Below are 15,345 nucleotides of genomic sequence, written 5' to 3' on the forward strand. Positions count from 1 at the left end.
TGTATAGCTGTATATCTCAGATTCTGTAAAGTTATTTATTTCATATTCTGTATAGTTTTTCATATTTATATCCTGTTCATATCCTGTACATAGCTTGTACTCACTACAGCCTGTACGTACTTATAGTTATAGAATATTCACAACATACTTCATACCGTGTACATTATAACATACCATAATAGACCCATTTCTGTAATATACTCACATATCTATATTATTGCTAATATATATTTGTAATATATCTATATCACTAAAGCACTTCTGGATGGATGCACACTGCATTTCGTTGCCCTGTACCTGTGCATGTGCAATGACAACAAAGTTGAATTCTATTCTATTCTAAGTAGGGGTGGACCACCTTTTTGTTTGATCGGTTTTCTCCTGTTTTTGTTAGGCAGGGAGGAAAGTGATTGTGGCTTGGTTTAGTTCTTTTGAGTAGGTAAGTTGTGTTTATTCCTGAGATAGGTTACTTTTTGTTTGTTGTTTTGGCCTTGGGTTCACCCTGAAGTTATGATATGCTCCCTTCCTTTGTTTAACTGCACTTGTGGTAAATAAATCACTGACACAAAATGTTAAGTGTGTGACGTGCTGCTTGGGGTTGGACGGGGATGGATCACCCTTTATGTTGTGGTCTGGCCGCGCCTAGACGGGCCATAACATGCAGGGACAATTTTTCAGTCACAAGCAAAATATGATTACACTTTCACCTATAAGTGAGTCTATCTACTGTGTGTGTATGTGTCAACCTGAAATGCACTTAGTTTCACCTCTCACTTCACCAGCTAAACCTTGTAACCTTTCCACCAGACCAGAGGCTCATCCTTATGTGTAACAACCTAACTGAAACTATATGTGTAATATACTGAATAAATGTTTTAATCAAGAATCTCTACTAAAAGCTTAATCAAAAGATATAAATGAATAAAAGACAAAAATGAATAACCTGGTTATTCAAATAGCATCCTCCCAACAGCTCCTCAAAGTAACTTACACTTAGACTCTGCTTTAGTTTCACTTTCACAAGCACGCTCTGCAAAAGCCTGCGCTTCCTGTCTACTTTGGCACAGAGTGTACTCAGAGTTAGGCCTTTCTTTTATAATGCAATGTAATCTACATATAAACATTTAAGATTATAGATTTAACTCAACAGTTTAAAGTGGTTATAACTGCACCTGTAATAAAGGCTAATTGGGTACCAATATGTTTAAACATCTGAATGCAATATCAATATTAATTATTAATGCAATGGTAATGATGATGATTATAAACAATAGCAGCAAAATATTTCTCTAATCCCCACGCTCCCTCTCTTGGTGACCCTCTTTCCTTGAAAAGAGGACTGTGTAATTGTGAAACTTTATGAGCAGCGTCCTCCTGAAATGCGCTAAAAACATTGTGAGTAACGTCCTCCTCTCTGCTTCTTGATGCTCTCTGGTCGCTATGGTAACGCGTAAATAGTTCTTTCAAAATTAGACACTCGACCACAACACGGGAAAGACCCAGGGAAACCGACTCAACGGTGTACAGGAGACACTGTACTAGGTTGGTCTACAGCAATCAGAACGTACAACACAATGTACTGTAAAAAAATAAAATAAAATAAAATAAAATAAATCAACAAAACAGTCCGCAAAAGGTGAACCGGGTTATACACAGAAAATTCAAAAGTGTAAAATGTTTTGGTGTTAATAGTCTTCTTGCAAAAGTAGAGTTAATTTTACTCTAAGCAGAGTCACATTCTTTTAATGTAACTCTGAGGTGTAAAATGATAGTAGTTAAAATCGAGTGTTAAAAATGAGTGTTTCTCTGTCAAATCTGGAGGTGTTACAATGGAAACATTAACTCTTGACCTCTTAACTCTGAACTCCTACAGGGGCTATGACACCAACAGAGTAAATTCACAGACTCCGCCCCCAGCACGGCTCCAATCGAAGCTGAAGTGAAGCCGTTTCAGAACATTTTGCTCTACATATTTGAGTTGTTTGCCATGCTTGGTAAGTCATTTTTTCAAAGATTGTTTCAATTATTATTATGAGCTTTTACTTCTGTGGCTCTTTGGAGTTGAGACAAAGCTGTGTGAAAGGCATTAGCCATGTTGCTCGCTGATAGCATAATATTCTGTTTTAGCTAGCTGAAAGGTATTGTTTGCGGGCAAATACCACAGCCTTGAAAAAAAGCTTGCATGTGAATTTTCAGTCAAACTTTTGGTCAAATACACCTAAAACAATGTCTAGAATGTGAAATGTTGGTATAATGGTGCTACTTGAAGCCTGAAAACGATCGCCCATAAAACGAGCAAACAGCAGTAGCAGACGTCCTGACTGGGTTCTACGTTAGCATAGATCCCTCCAGAGTTTTGTGCACACGGTTTAGGTAAAAATTAAAAAGGTTGAGGTTTTACATTTAGTTCAGTATTACGGTGGCCCTGAGAGGCCAAACGGACTGCAACTTCAGAAAGCACTTGCAAAAAGAAAAATGCTGCAAAAAGAAAAATGCTGCAAAAAGAAAAACGCTGCAAAAGCACACAAAGCACAACGGAAATAGGAAAAAAGACAACGGAAATAAGAAAAAAGACAACGGAAATAGGAAAAAAGACAACGGAAATAGGAAAAAAGACAACGGAAATGTTTCTGGGGAGACAATAACCGGACGGACCAGTTGCACGAACCAAAACATGCTAACAAGTGCACTGGGACTGGGAGACACTTCAAAGAAGTGGAGCGGCCAAAGAGTAAACTTTCAAAAGTAAGTTCTGAATATTATGTCACTTATTTATGTGCAAATGTTAGCCGTTAGATAGTCGACCTTAATCTTACAGAGAATGTGATGATTTTGTGGATAATTAAAGTCAGTCATATATCCACAAACACAACAGGCTGAAAGTCAGTGATGCTGCTCAGTTTGCAATCCTGAATATCACGGCACAAGCAGGATTCACTGCACTGTTAATGTTCGCTATGTTATATTGCTGCCTCTGTTCGGTGGTGTCGAGCCAAACGGACTTTAATGTGTGTTTGAACGAGCTGACGGTTCACTCGTTAAGCTGAAAGAAAGATGCTTTAATCACAGCACTCACACATGTGTCCACTGCACCATCTGGGAACTCTTCTTGTTTAGCACTCGTAATAACACAAACACTAAATCCTCCTGTTTGTAGCAGTGTATACAGCTGAGACTGTCACCTGTCTGTCTGTCCTGCACTCTCTCTCTGTTTCTTTCTCTCTGATTGTGGAATAAAAGTATGAACATGTGTTTATAAGTTACACTTGTGTTTGAATCCTGCAGCTTATCACACATTTGATTTCCATGTGTGACAACTGCAAGTGTCCAGAGTGAGGACAGACTGAGGGACCCACTGCTGCACATCATCTGTGAGGCTTTGCACCCCTGATGATCCACCGAACTCAACAGTGTGTGAGGAAGAGGAGGAGGAAGAGCCAGCAGCAGCTGACAGATGGAGAGAATAGACAGACTGTTCCCTGTTTGTGAAGGACTGCTAGGAAAGTTTAACATAACTAATTGTCTGTCCTGAATCAGTCTTATTAGGTAATGTTCAAATAATTTTATCATTCCAGTGTTTTCAGTGTGGGAGAAAGTACTCAGGGCCTTCAAGTTACACACTATGAAAGGCAGCAACAAGTTTAATGTTCAGAAACCTAAAGTATGTATCAGCAGCAGAATGGAGCTAAAAATAAATGTTGGTTTCAGTTCTATGAAGCTTTGAGTATTTTGGATCAGTAGCTGCTGTGTTTGTTGCATCATATTGCTGTAATTGTTTATATGCTTTATATATTCTGAGCTAAGTTGATCTATAGTGTTACATCATATTCTATAAGGATGTTATGTGTTTGTAGACTTTCTGCCCAGTTTGACCCATTTAGCAGAAGTCAGCCTGTTTAAGGCTCTGATATCTATTCTGTGTGACTTACAGCAGTTATGACATGGTCTGATTTTCTCACCCAATAAAGGAATATTTCATATATCAGTCTACTCTTCATTTTATCAGAAACAGTTTTCACAGCTCGTACATTTTCTTTTTACACATATATGTAAGCATTGAGCCAAATTTAGTAATGCCAACATATTAAAAGAACAATATTTGTCTCTTATATATAATACATCTATATATACACTGTCACAGATACTTGTGTTTAAGTGAAGATTTAAGGTGATAGGAAATATAAATAAATGCAACTTGAATCTTTACTGAAGCTCAGTGTTTGGCACAGAGTTCATGTTCACTGCTGTAATAACTAATAATGATTAATATAATATTGGCCATATTATATTTACATTACCAAAGTGAGATGACTTTAGTCTCATGAACAACATTAGCTAATTGTTATTTACTAGCTAATCTTAAATGACTGTTCAGTACAAAAATGAAGCCCAACAATCATGTTTTACAGTCCCGTGGTCTCAGCCTCAGATACTTATCAAATCACACAAAGCTCATGTAGAAACAAATGTACAAAATATGTTCTCCTTCATTTCTGTCAAACAAAGCTGTATGAAACGTTTCCAGCTGTTAGTATCATGGTTGCTAGGCAACCTGGGCAGCGCGACGGAGGCTAGACCGTCCCATTTCACAAGCCTACAAGCCTCGCACTTCCGGCCTCAGCAGTCTTTGAGTGCGGCCCTTGAGGACCGTTAAGGCTGCGTACTTTAAGGCTGCAGACCCTGAATTGGGAAACAGTCCCTGAATTGGGATACAGCCATACATACATGTTTTGGTTCGTGCAACTGGTCCGTTCGGTTATTGTCTCCCCAGAAACATTTCCGTTGTCTTTTTTCCTATTTCCGTTGTGCTTTGTGTGCTTTTGCAGCATTTTTCTTTTTGCAGCATTTTTCTTTTTGCAGCGTTTTTCTTTTTGCAGCATTTTTCTTTTTGCAGCGTTTTTCTTTTTGCAGCATTTTTCTTTTTGCAGCCTTTTTCTTTTTGCAGCGTTTTTCTTTTTGCAGCATTTTTCTTTTTGCAGTTTTTCTTTTTGCAGCATTTTTTCTTTTTGCAGCATTTTTCTTTTTGCAAGTGTTTTCTGAAGTTGCAGTCCGTTTGGCCTCTCAGGGCCACCGTAGTATTACCTGTTGCCTGTGTCCTTGTCTTTTGGGAAAATACTTTACACAAGTAATGGCTCAAAGAGGATTCCTTTTTTTTACTGTGCTGCAATTGTTTACTGGATTATTTGTGCCATTAATTAGTGTCAACTAATTTTTATTCAATCTCCACACAGGATATGCTTGTGAAGATGGAATATGGGGGAGAGCAGAAGTGCGTTGAAGTTCCACAAAGGGATGAATGAAGGACATGCATATTGTATTGAAGAAATAAGTGATGAGAATGCTGTTATTTGCATTTACCATGTCAGACCTTTTGATAAACAAAATTCTAATGAAAGTGAGAACATGTACACTGTTACATCTTTCAGAAAATGTTTTGAAATTGTGGTGCACAGTTCAGAATAAATGTTTTTCAAAAACCATTGCATCTTTTTAGTAAATGTTTATTTCCAAAAGAAATTTCTAGAAGTTCAGAACAGTAAAATTCCCGCTTTTTAGAATGAATTAGAAGATAACTCTTACGTAGTTAAACTAAAATACTCTTTGAGAGTTAATATATAAACTCTTAACACCAAGTGTTAAATTATCAACTCCAGACAGATTTGGTGTTTAACACTAAATCAGAGTTAACGTACCAACTCTCCAAAAAGAGTTAAATTAACACTCTCTGGTGTGGACCCATATAGACACTTTAATAGTGTTGAAATCAAATCCGACAGTGTTAATTTGGACATGCTGGATTTGCTGTGTAGTGAGGGACCACTGTACAATTTTGAGGTTGTCTTCAAACACGTGCATTGTACTAGAAAAAAGTGTTTGAAGGATTAAAAATGTAAAAAGTAATGACTAGTTTATATTTATGAAAAAACCTTTATGCAGAAAAAGTAGCAAACAAACAAAAACATAACACATGGACACTTTTGCCACAAACAAGCTGAAGGGATGGATTTTTTTTTTTTAATAAACCCAGAGTGTTAAAAAAAACACTTAGAAACAAATTTATTTATCAGCAGCATGAATAGTAAAAAATACACAATTTCATTTTAGCTGTAAAAGTCGATTTAACTGAATTACGTGTTTCCGGTTAGTGTGGAGGTCGCAATATGGCGCTCCCCAGTGGCTGCAGCCAGATGCTCTTGAAACGAACCCTGACAGCCGAGTGCTCATCTTAGCTAGCTAGGTCTGAGGACCGAGCTAAGGACAGTAGTTACGGATTAGCTTACAAACATGTTTAACTTACCGAAAAAGTGCAGCGGGGTCTCGGGTCCTTCTGTCGGGTAGTCCAGTTTACTGAAGAACACCTCAGGCTGTCAGGTAAAAACACTCGGTCGTGTTTTCGTAAAGTAAACGCTGACCCCAATTTAACATCACGGCGGTAGGAATTAGAATCAAACTTATGGGAAAGGAGACCTCTTGGACATAAATCAGCGTGATGAGAACTATTGAAAACAAAAGAAAGAAACTTTTGAAAAAAATTATCTGAGGAGAATAAATTAATTTTAGTCTGACCCCAGTCCCATCCGCTAACATGGAGAAGGCGGGGTTTATGACCTATACTGCAGCCAGACACCAGGGGGCGATAGAGACGTTTTGGCTTCATTTTTGGGGCGCTGTCGCGTCGTCCATGTTTTCTACAGTCATTGGTCTGTAAGCCTGGAGGCCATTTGTTGAGTTTGCCATGGTCAGGCTGGAGTCATTTTCGAATTCTCTAAACATGAAGAAACAGTTTCATGCAGTGTGTTTGCAGCAGCTTCCTCGTGGTGTAACTGCAGTCAAATTTATTTTTCACCTTTATAGAGGTGACACATTTTAAAACTCGAGTCATCAGTCAGGAATTGATTGTTGTTTATAGTTAACCTGCCGAGTGTGGCCTCATTAAATCAGTTTTCAGCAGGGCCGTGCAGAGATGTTTGAGGGGTGGGTGCTCGACCCAGGCTGAAGAACAACAACACACATTCATCAAGACTCTAACATGAATCAGATCACACTGTATCACTGTCATCAGGTGTGTTTTACCTGGTTGGTACACTGTTGGAGGGCAGGCTGTGTTGATCTGAGGCCGAGTCCACAGGAGAGACGCGAGCTGTCAGACAATAACATGCAAAGGTTGGTGACAGCGCTCTGAAACATAAAGATTAGAAAACTGTGGGAAATAAACTGAAACTGGAATATTAGTAGGGATGGTCATGGTATACACACACACACACACAATCCAGTATACTGTATATACTCTAGCCACAAGTTTGCATCATGGTGCTGATCCAGAATCCTTCCCTTTATTCCTACTGCTGTAATAATAAAGTCATAAGAATAAAACAAATAAAGTGTTAAATATAAAACAGTTGAACATAGGCAGAAAGCTGATTAAATGTTTAAACTGTAGCGATCATGTGGCTGCTGTAAAATCAGCATTTTGTCATATTTGAAATATAAATCTAATATAAATTGTAATGTATTTTCTTTAAAAATAGTGTTTTTTTAATAGTTCATAATTATATTGATGAGGATATTAGATAGTTTTTAGTGTAATATAAGCCCCCCCCCCCGAAAGTCAGGGAAAGCCCTGTAACTTACTTTAAAACTAAATATGTTCCTGAGACATGACAGGCTTACCCAGTTAGCTAGCAGCTAATGACCCAGACACCTGTGCAGCTAATAAAAGGTAACAGGTAATGTTTGTCGCGCTGTTGCACACACAGCACGCTCATTTGAGTCAATTCGTCAGTGTCCACAACACAACGTGGCCATAATAAGCTGATACTGCTGTGTGCTATAGGCTACAGTGTTGACTGGTTTGTGTCGCACCAGTCTCCCAGTTCACAGCTCTACACCAATCAGGCAGTATGGAAATGCGCATGCTCTTTGCGAGCGCGTTCCCAGTTAACCAGTGTGCGCTGACGTCAAGGGTGATCATTGGTTAATGTTAGTCATGTGACTGATGCAAGCCAGATCCTTTTATTTAGTAACACTGTGATTAATAGTGAAATACTAATAGTATAATAATATAATAATAGAGGACACACTGTTGACCTACTGATCTCCAAGGGCCTGAGCATTTCAAAGGTTACTGTGTCTGATGTGGGCCTGTCTGACCATTAGGCTACTGTGTTTTTGTTGAAAGTAAAATTTCAGCCCACACAAATATGTCAGCATATTTAGCTGAAGTGTATTTTATTTGTGTTTAGTTCTTTTTAACTTGTAGTTCTAAATTGGGAGATTACTTTGGTTTTGAAATATAAAAATAAAATTATATCGTATTATTTTTCATCGCTCAAAATAAGCATCACACTGGCGGAAGCCGGTGTACCCGCCGAAACGCTGTGCATTTATCGAGACTTTCAACCCCAGGTGGGCCAGTTATGGATCTTCGGATCCACATTATGTCAGCAGCTGTTCTCCACCGTGAACTATGTTAAAAACAAACACCGCTCACGCCTCACAGATGACAGCTTACAGTCCTGCGTGAAGATGAAAGCCCCGTTTTGCAGACGCTGTGCGCAGAGGTTCAGGACCACAAGTCTCATTGTAAACATATCACGACAGACCCGACGATGTTTGCATGAACAAGCTTTTCAGCATCTCTTTATTGACCGCTTTTCACACACGGTTGCTGTACACATACAGCCGGCTGTAGCTTTGCAGCTCACAGCCCGACACACACCAACACAACAGCAGAGAGAGCACAGACTTTAAGGCGGCGAGGCGTGATTGCGGGTGCCGCTCAGGTGCGTCCGACTCCCATGCAGCGGCACTGCAGACCACGCCCCGCCACACACATTAACCAGGTAAAATACATATTTAGGCAGAATTTTGCAAATATCTATTTTTCATTTTTAGCAGCATAGTACTTTTTTCCAGTTACTTTTTAAAAGTCAGGTCAAGGCTCCAAAAGCACAAAGGCGATATGAGGGTGTCTCACAGCAGCTTTTGTCTGCTGGATCATTTTAGTTCAGCGTCTTTCCTTTGGTTATATTTCTTTAGGAGTTCAAAATGTGTTAATTACATAAATAAAAGGTAATTTTCTCTGTAGCACTTCATGGATTTAAGCAACACACCTTAGTTGCTCCGTGGATTCTTTTAAAAAGCAGTTAAAAACTTTTCTTTTCAAACAAGCCTTTTGTTGTACGTATTTTATATTCTTTACATTATTTACATTTGATCTTTTACATTGTGTATAATGTCTATTGATTGTATTGTTTATTTTAATATTTGTGTGTAGCGCTTTGTGACTGCCTGTCTGTGAAAAGCGCTTAATAAATTTTACTTACTTACTTAAGTTGTTCACACAAAGCATAAAGGTAAAAATAACAACATATACAGTGTTATCTTCACTTTAGATTTCAAAAAGTAGTTGCGGCTCCCAGTTTTCTTTTGCGTGGAAACCGGGTCCAAGTGGCTCTTTGGGTGTTAAAGGTTGCTGAGCCCTGCTTTACACGGATATGAACAGAACTGTTCACCCTGCGGTCCGCTGAGCGGCGCTGCAGTCTGTGGGCGGAGCTGAAAGCTGTGTTTCCGGTTCCGGCCTCCTAGTGTTTTGTTGTGTTGTTCGTCGTTCGTCGTTCTGTGGCAGCAGTTTAATTCTCCTCTTCCGCTCATTGTCGCTCTTTACCCGTTCACATGTTCCGCGCTCCAGACAGACATCAGCGGAGTCCCGGAGCTCCACGACCGGCGTCCGGCTGGGGCTTCCCCCGCTCCCCATACGGAGGCTCCTCGCGGGGCTACTCCCCCTACTCTCCGGGATCTCCAGGCTACTCTCCGGGTTCTAATCGAGGATACAGAGACGGATCTCCAGCCGGGTTCGGAAACGGTTCCGGGGGGTTCGGAGATTCTCCGGCCGCGTTCGGCAGCGGCTCGCGCGGTTTCGGGGGTCCGATGCGGCGCAGAGGGGACGGTTTCCGGCGGCCACAGTCCCTCAGTCCAACTTCAGCTCCGAACTTCAAGGTAAGGACAGCCTGATCGGTACAGATGATCCGTGAGTCATTCATAAGTCCGCCTGATCATTAATAAGATCGATTTCAGGTGACTCTTCTTTGTCTTGGGTGGGGGTCATGATCAGCAAGAGGTCGTCCACCCGAGGACAGGCGGAGGTTTCGGGGAGGGGGGGCGTCACTCTCACTGTAATCTCAGAGCAGAGAGAAGCAGATGTAGTGAGTGTTTAATAAATAGCTGTTACACCAAAACTTCCTGCAAATCTGACTCCGTTAGCGAGATTTGTCACGTGACCGAAGTTCTTCAAACAAACTGGGACATGTGAGAGACGTGTGTCTGTGACGTGTTTTAAACGTGTCATTGCTGTGTGTTTCAGTCTTCAGACGCGCCCGTGCAGAAATACTTCAGCCCGTCTATGATGCAGGATCCGTGGAAAAATCTGCAGCCCGTAACCAGCGTGGATGCCGCTGCTGCCAGGCAGATCACATGACTGGAAATACTACAAGTGGTGACCACATGACATCACCAGCAAGGATCAATAACTGATGAGACGAACTGAAGTTTTTAGTCAGATGTTTTAACCTTTTTAAAAACTGTTTTTAAACTGTTTGTGAAAAGAAGTTTTAAGTTTTTAAAATATAAAAAGTTTAAATTTTTCTTCAAATCGTCGTTTGTTCTTTAAGCTCTGAAAAGAAAAGGAAAAGGTGATCTGCATCGACTCTGTGCTCTGCATAATTTAAAATGACAAAAGTATGTATGCACATACAAGGAACTGGGCTCGGGTTATTTAAAGAACAACGAGCACGCACGATAGCGACAGCAGCAACACTGGGTGTGTAATGGCAAGAATATGCAGTATGTATGACAGTACAGGGGAGGCAATACTAAAAGCCAGGCAATATTACGTTAAGACTGAATTTAATTGTAGGAAAACTCACAGTAAACAGTCCAAACTATGCTTAAAATGAAACTGAGGGGTACGTGGACAAGTTCACATCTGCCTTATCAGAAGTCAATCAAAAACTACATTCATGAAAAATCAACTCTTCTGTTTAACATGAAAAATATGTAAACAATTTAACATTGAGCTCTTACTTATTGAGTACTTTGATTTTAAAATAATAATAAAAAAAATGCTCTCTGCAACTTAGAAATAAATCCAAATGAAACAGCTTGAAGGATTCATCCACGTAAACACAGCAACAACATAAAGTGCTAAAAACTACACATGCAGCCCTGCAGTGGAACACTTTGTGCAACCTGAAAAAGGGAATTTACTTATTAAATGTTACATGTTGGAGTGTTTTCTCAGTGCTTACCTTTCAGTTTCCACATTAGTGTGCAGAAATACAAGCTTGTCCACGTGCTCGGCTCTCAGGAATAGGGCAGGGCAATATGGAAAAAAATATTTATCACTAGATATATTTGAAAATTTGTGATAACAATATGACCAGTGTTGGGTAAGTTACTTTAAAATAGTAACTTAGTTACATTACTAGTTACTTCTCTCAAAAGTAACTCAGTTACTTCAAGTTACTCGTTACTTTCAAAGTAACTAGTTACTAGGGAAAGTAACTTTGGTTTTACTCAGAATTCTCTTGTTAATGTGTTGCTTCCATAACTTTGCCAGTCTTCTAGCTTGCTTACTTGCCACAGTGCACTGTGCCACCTACCAATAGAAAGGAAAAGATAATGTGCATATTTCCACGAGAGAAATCCCACGCCTGGACCGTCATTGACTGCTGCCATGATTCTAGCCTACGTCACAGCGTCATGTGCGCCTTTTACATCCAACACAAAAACTGCAGTCGTGGTGCTTTCGATTGTACTCAGAACTCGGAAATTCTGCCTTCTGAATAGGAAGATGTAGGTAACACCAGACTGCAGATGAGCTGCATACAGGGCTGGACTGGGACAGAAAATTCCCGGGCATTTTGACTAGAGACCGGCCCACCATTATAGGAAAAATCATAAAGCCTTTGAATGAAAACTAAACACTGTTGTGACAGTGATGTTCACTGTTCTTGATGGTATATATGCATCAATCTATCAATCGTTTGTTGTAAGATTCAGATAATTATTTTTTAAAAGCTAGACATTTTAAATGAGAATAAGAAAGAAAAGTATTTCTTTGTGCCCCCCTCTCCCTGTTAATGCCCTACCTGGCCCCCTGGCAACACTTTGCTAGACCCGCCCCTGCACAGTTACCAGCTGTCAGCTACTTAAAAAAGGATCCTGGTGTTATTTGTCTCTCAGAAACAGTTCATAACTTCCAACTCATTCATGTCACCTAAAAGGTAAACCTGTTTCTCCATCACCTGTTCAGCTCTGATGATTCAGTAAGGACATCTCCTGGTTTCATCTTCATGTTTCCCTCTCACCAGATAACCAAACCGATATCATGACCAGCAGCTTTACAGCTGTGGCTCCAGCAAACATCAGCTGATACTAGAAATTAATATTAAATAAATTCTAACAAAGCTGATCAAGCTTAAACGTGCTGCTGTTGTTTAGCGCGACATCCGCTGGTTTCCTCTTTCGGCGCAAAGTGAGCGATAAACAAACAAGAGAGCCGATCAGCTGATCATTGATCAGTTTCATGATTGAAGTAGAAACGGGAGAGGGAGGGGGAGAATGAAAGAAGAAGAGGCAGCTGTGCAGCAAAGACACAGAATAACTCCAGCTTTGTGTCTTTTTCATTGTAGCTGAATTACGGGACAAACTGTTCCTTTTCACCTCAATAAGAAACGCGTAATATTTTCTCTGAATACCAGACGGGACGGTTGGCAACTCTAATAACTTATGAACAAAATAAAGTTCAACATCATTAACTTCATAGCACCACCCAGCTGTATAGAAACTCCGTCATGCTAGCTAGCACGCAGTACGGAAAAAGTCAGACATAACGAAAATAAACTCCACCTAAACTTGGTTCATATCTGACCCAGAGAGACTGCAGGTCATAACTTCTTACCTGAAGTTCAGTTCACACTTGGACCGGCGGCCGCCTCGGGTCTCTTTTCCTTCTGCGTCCCCTTTCCTTCATCCACCTGCTGGCCTCCACCACTTGCTAATGTTACTGAATCTGTGGAAGCTCCGCGATAGCCACCACACGAAGTAACGAGTAACGACCCTATCTAAATCCCAGTAACGAGTAACGCGTTCCTGATTTTGGCATAATAACTAGTTACCGTGCTCGTTACCACAATAATAACGTAGTTACTGTAACGCGTTACTTAATAACGCGTTAGTCCCAACACTGAATATGACTGACGATATAATTGATGTGAGACAAAATAGATAAACAGACGCAGGAAGTTAACGTGTTGGCACCGTCATACGTGTTCCTGCAGAGCAGGGCTGTTTACCTGTTAGGTCACCACAGTAACCAGTGCCCATCAGCGTTTTAAATGAGCTGATTCAGTGTGTCGAACACCAAGCCAAACAGGAAGTCATCTGTGTAATGATAGTTGCTATTGTTGAAGCTACCCACAGTGGGCGCTCTGGAATCAATAAGATATACAGAATAGAAGAAGAAGTGATCGTGGTAGAAAGAATAATAAACAGCTAGCTGAAGCTAGCACCAGGAGCAATTCTTGATGTTTTATTCATAGAGGAATAAGAACATTACATGGTACCAGGAGACGGGTTAAGAATAAGAAGCAACGCAAAAAGATGGATGCAATAAAACCGCCAAGTCCGTTGAAACTGACTGGAAACGTGGATGCAAGTTGGAGGACTTTCAAACAGCAGTTCAAACTGTATATTGCAGCTGTCGGAGTGGATCGACGGGCAGATGACAGGAAAATAGCCATGCTGCTCACCATCGCCGGCACAGAAGCAATAGAGGTCTTCGACACTTTTGTGTTTGCTCAGCCCGAGGACAAAGATAACTTTGATGAAGTCATGAAGAAATTTGACAACCACTGTCTGTCAAAGAAAAATGAAACATACGAGAGATACGTCTTTCGCTCACGCTTACAGCATCAGGGTGAGTCATTTGATACTTTTCTCACAGACCTCAAGATCAAAGCTCAGTCCTGCAATTTTGGTGACCTCAGAGACTCTATGATACGAGATCAAATAGTGTTTGGAACTAATGAGAAGAAGCTCCGAGAGAAACTGTTGAGAGAAACAGAACTAACGCTGGAAAGTGCTATAAAGATAAGTCAAGCCAGTGAGCTAGCACGACAACATGTACTGACGTTTAGAGAGCCTGTTCAAGGAGCAGCGCAACAAGAAAATGAGGCAGTGAATGCAGTGTCGATTAAAAGAAAGCCATGGAGTAAATTCAAAAACAACGACAGCAAAAACAGAACGTGTGACAATGAAATGTTCACTTGCAAGAGATGTGGAGAGAAACACAGACCAAAACAATGTCCCGCATATGGAAAAAATGTGCAAAATGTAAAGGACAAAACCATTATGCAAAAATGTGTCTCTCCAAAAAGAAGGGACAAAAAGTACACACTGTGCAGGAAGACACAGATGACAGTGATGATCTAAGTGAAACATTTTTCATTAAGATGGTGTCACATGAAGAAGACGTCAATGCACAGTCTTCAAGACATAACACTGGCCAAAGTGTTAGTTCAGTCACAGATGATAAATGGACTGCTCCACTGTTAGTCAATGGGACATTGGTAACATTTAAAATTGACACAGGGGCCAAAGCTAACTTGATCAACGAGAAGGATTCAAGGCACTGACTGAGAAGCCTAGAAGATTTACAGAGAAAGTCATGCCGCTGAGGGCCTACAATAACCAGCCAATACAAACAAAAGGAGGATGCAGACTTAAAGTGACAGCAAAAGGCAAACAGCATAACATTTTGTTCACCATCGTACCTGATGGACACGAGTCACTTTTAGGAGATAAAACATCTGAGGACTTGGGACTAGTAAAGAGGATCTATCAGATTAATACTGACACCATGAAAGAAGCCAAACAAGGCAAAAGACTGGAACACCAAGGGCATGAAGGAAGTTCAGACATTATCAGTAAATTTCCTTCAGTCTTCAAAGGACATGGAACATTCGCCTTACACCTACAAAATCCAGCTCAAGGATGATGCCGTGCCTGTGGTGCATGCCCCAAGGAGAGTGCCTGCTCCATTACGGACAAGTTTGAAAAAAGAGCTTGAAAGAATGACTCAAATGGGTGTCATTGAACGAGTGGAAGAGCCCACAGACTGGGTGAACTCTATCACTTGTGTCAAGAAAAAGAATACAGGTGCCTTAAGAGTCTGCCTTGATCCCAAAGATCTAAATGAAAATATAAAAGAGAGCATTATCAGATCCCTAAGAGAGAGGAAATAATGAGTGAAATGGCAGGAGCTACGTTTTTTAGCAAACTAAA

The 15,345-nt window shown here is 40.4% G+C and overlaps 1 protein-coding gene across 1 annotated transcript; it reads left to right on the forward strand.

Moving 5' to 3' along the window:
• Positions 1–9,541: 9,541 nt before the first annotated feature.
• Positions 9,542–10,651, forward strand: LOC102296298 (M-phase specific PLK1 interacting protein). Its single transcript, XM_005952957.3, has 2 exons — positions 9,542–9,999; positions 10,364–10,651. The coding sequence occupies exons 1-2, from the start codon at positions 9,676–9,678 to the stop codon at positions 10,475–10,477; spliced, it is 438 nt and encodes a 145-aa protein (XP_005953019.1). The 5' UTR covers positions 9,542–9,675; the 3' UTR covers positions 10,478–10,651.
• Positions 10,652–15,345: the final 4,694 nt, after the last annotated feature.

This window comes from Haplochromis burtoni, unplaced genomic scaffold (genome assembly GCF_018398535.1).
Source record: "Haplochromis burtoni strain Fernald_Lab_line unplaced genomic scaffold, NCSU_Asbu1 Contig_999, whole genome shotgun sequence".
NCBI classification, from domain to species: Eukaryota; Metazoa; Chordata; class Actinopteri; order Cichliformes; family Cichlidae; genus Haplochromis; species Haplochromis burtoni.

What these genes read in the sequence shown, in the direction of transcription:
- LOC102296298 (XM_005952957.3), top strand. Translation starts at nt 9,676, where the DNA reads ATGTTCCGCGCTCCAGACAGACATCAGCGGAGTCCCGGAGCTCCACGA. An exon ending in CTTCAGCTCCGAACTTCAAG is followed by an intron (nt 10,000 to 10,363) that starts GTAAGGACAGCC and finishes TGTGTGTTTCAG; the next exon opens with TCTTCAGACGCGCCCGTGCA.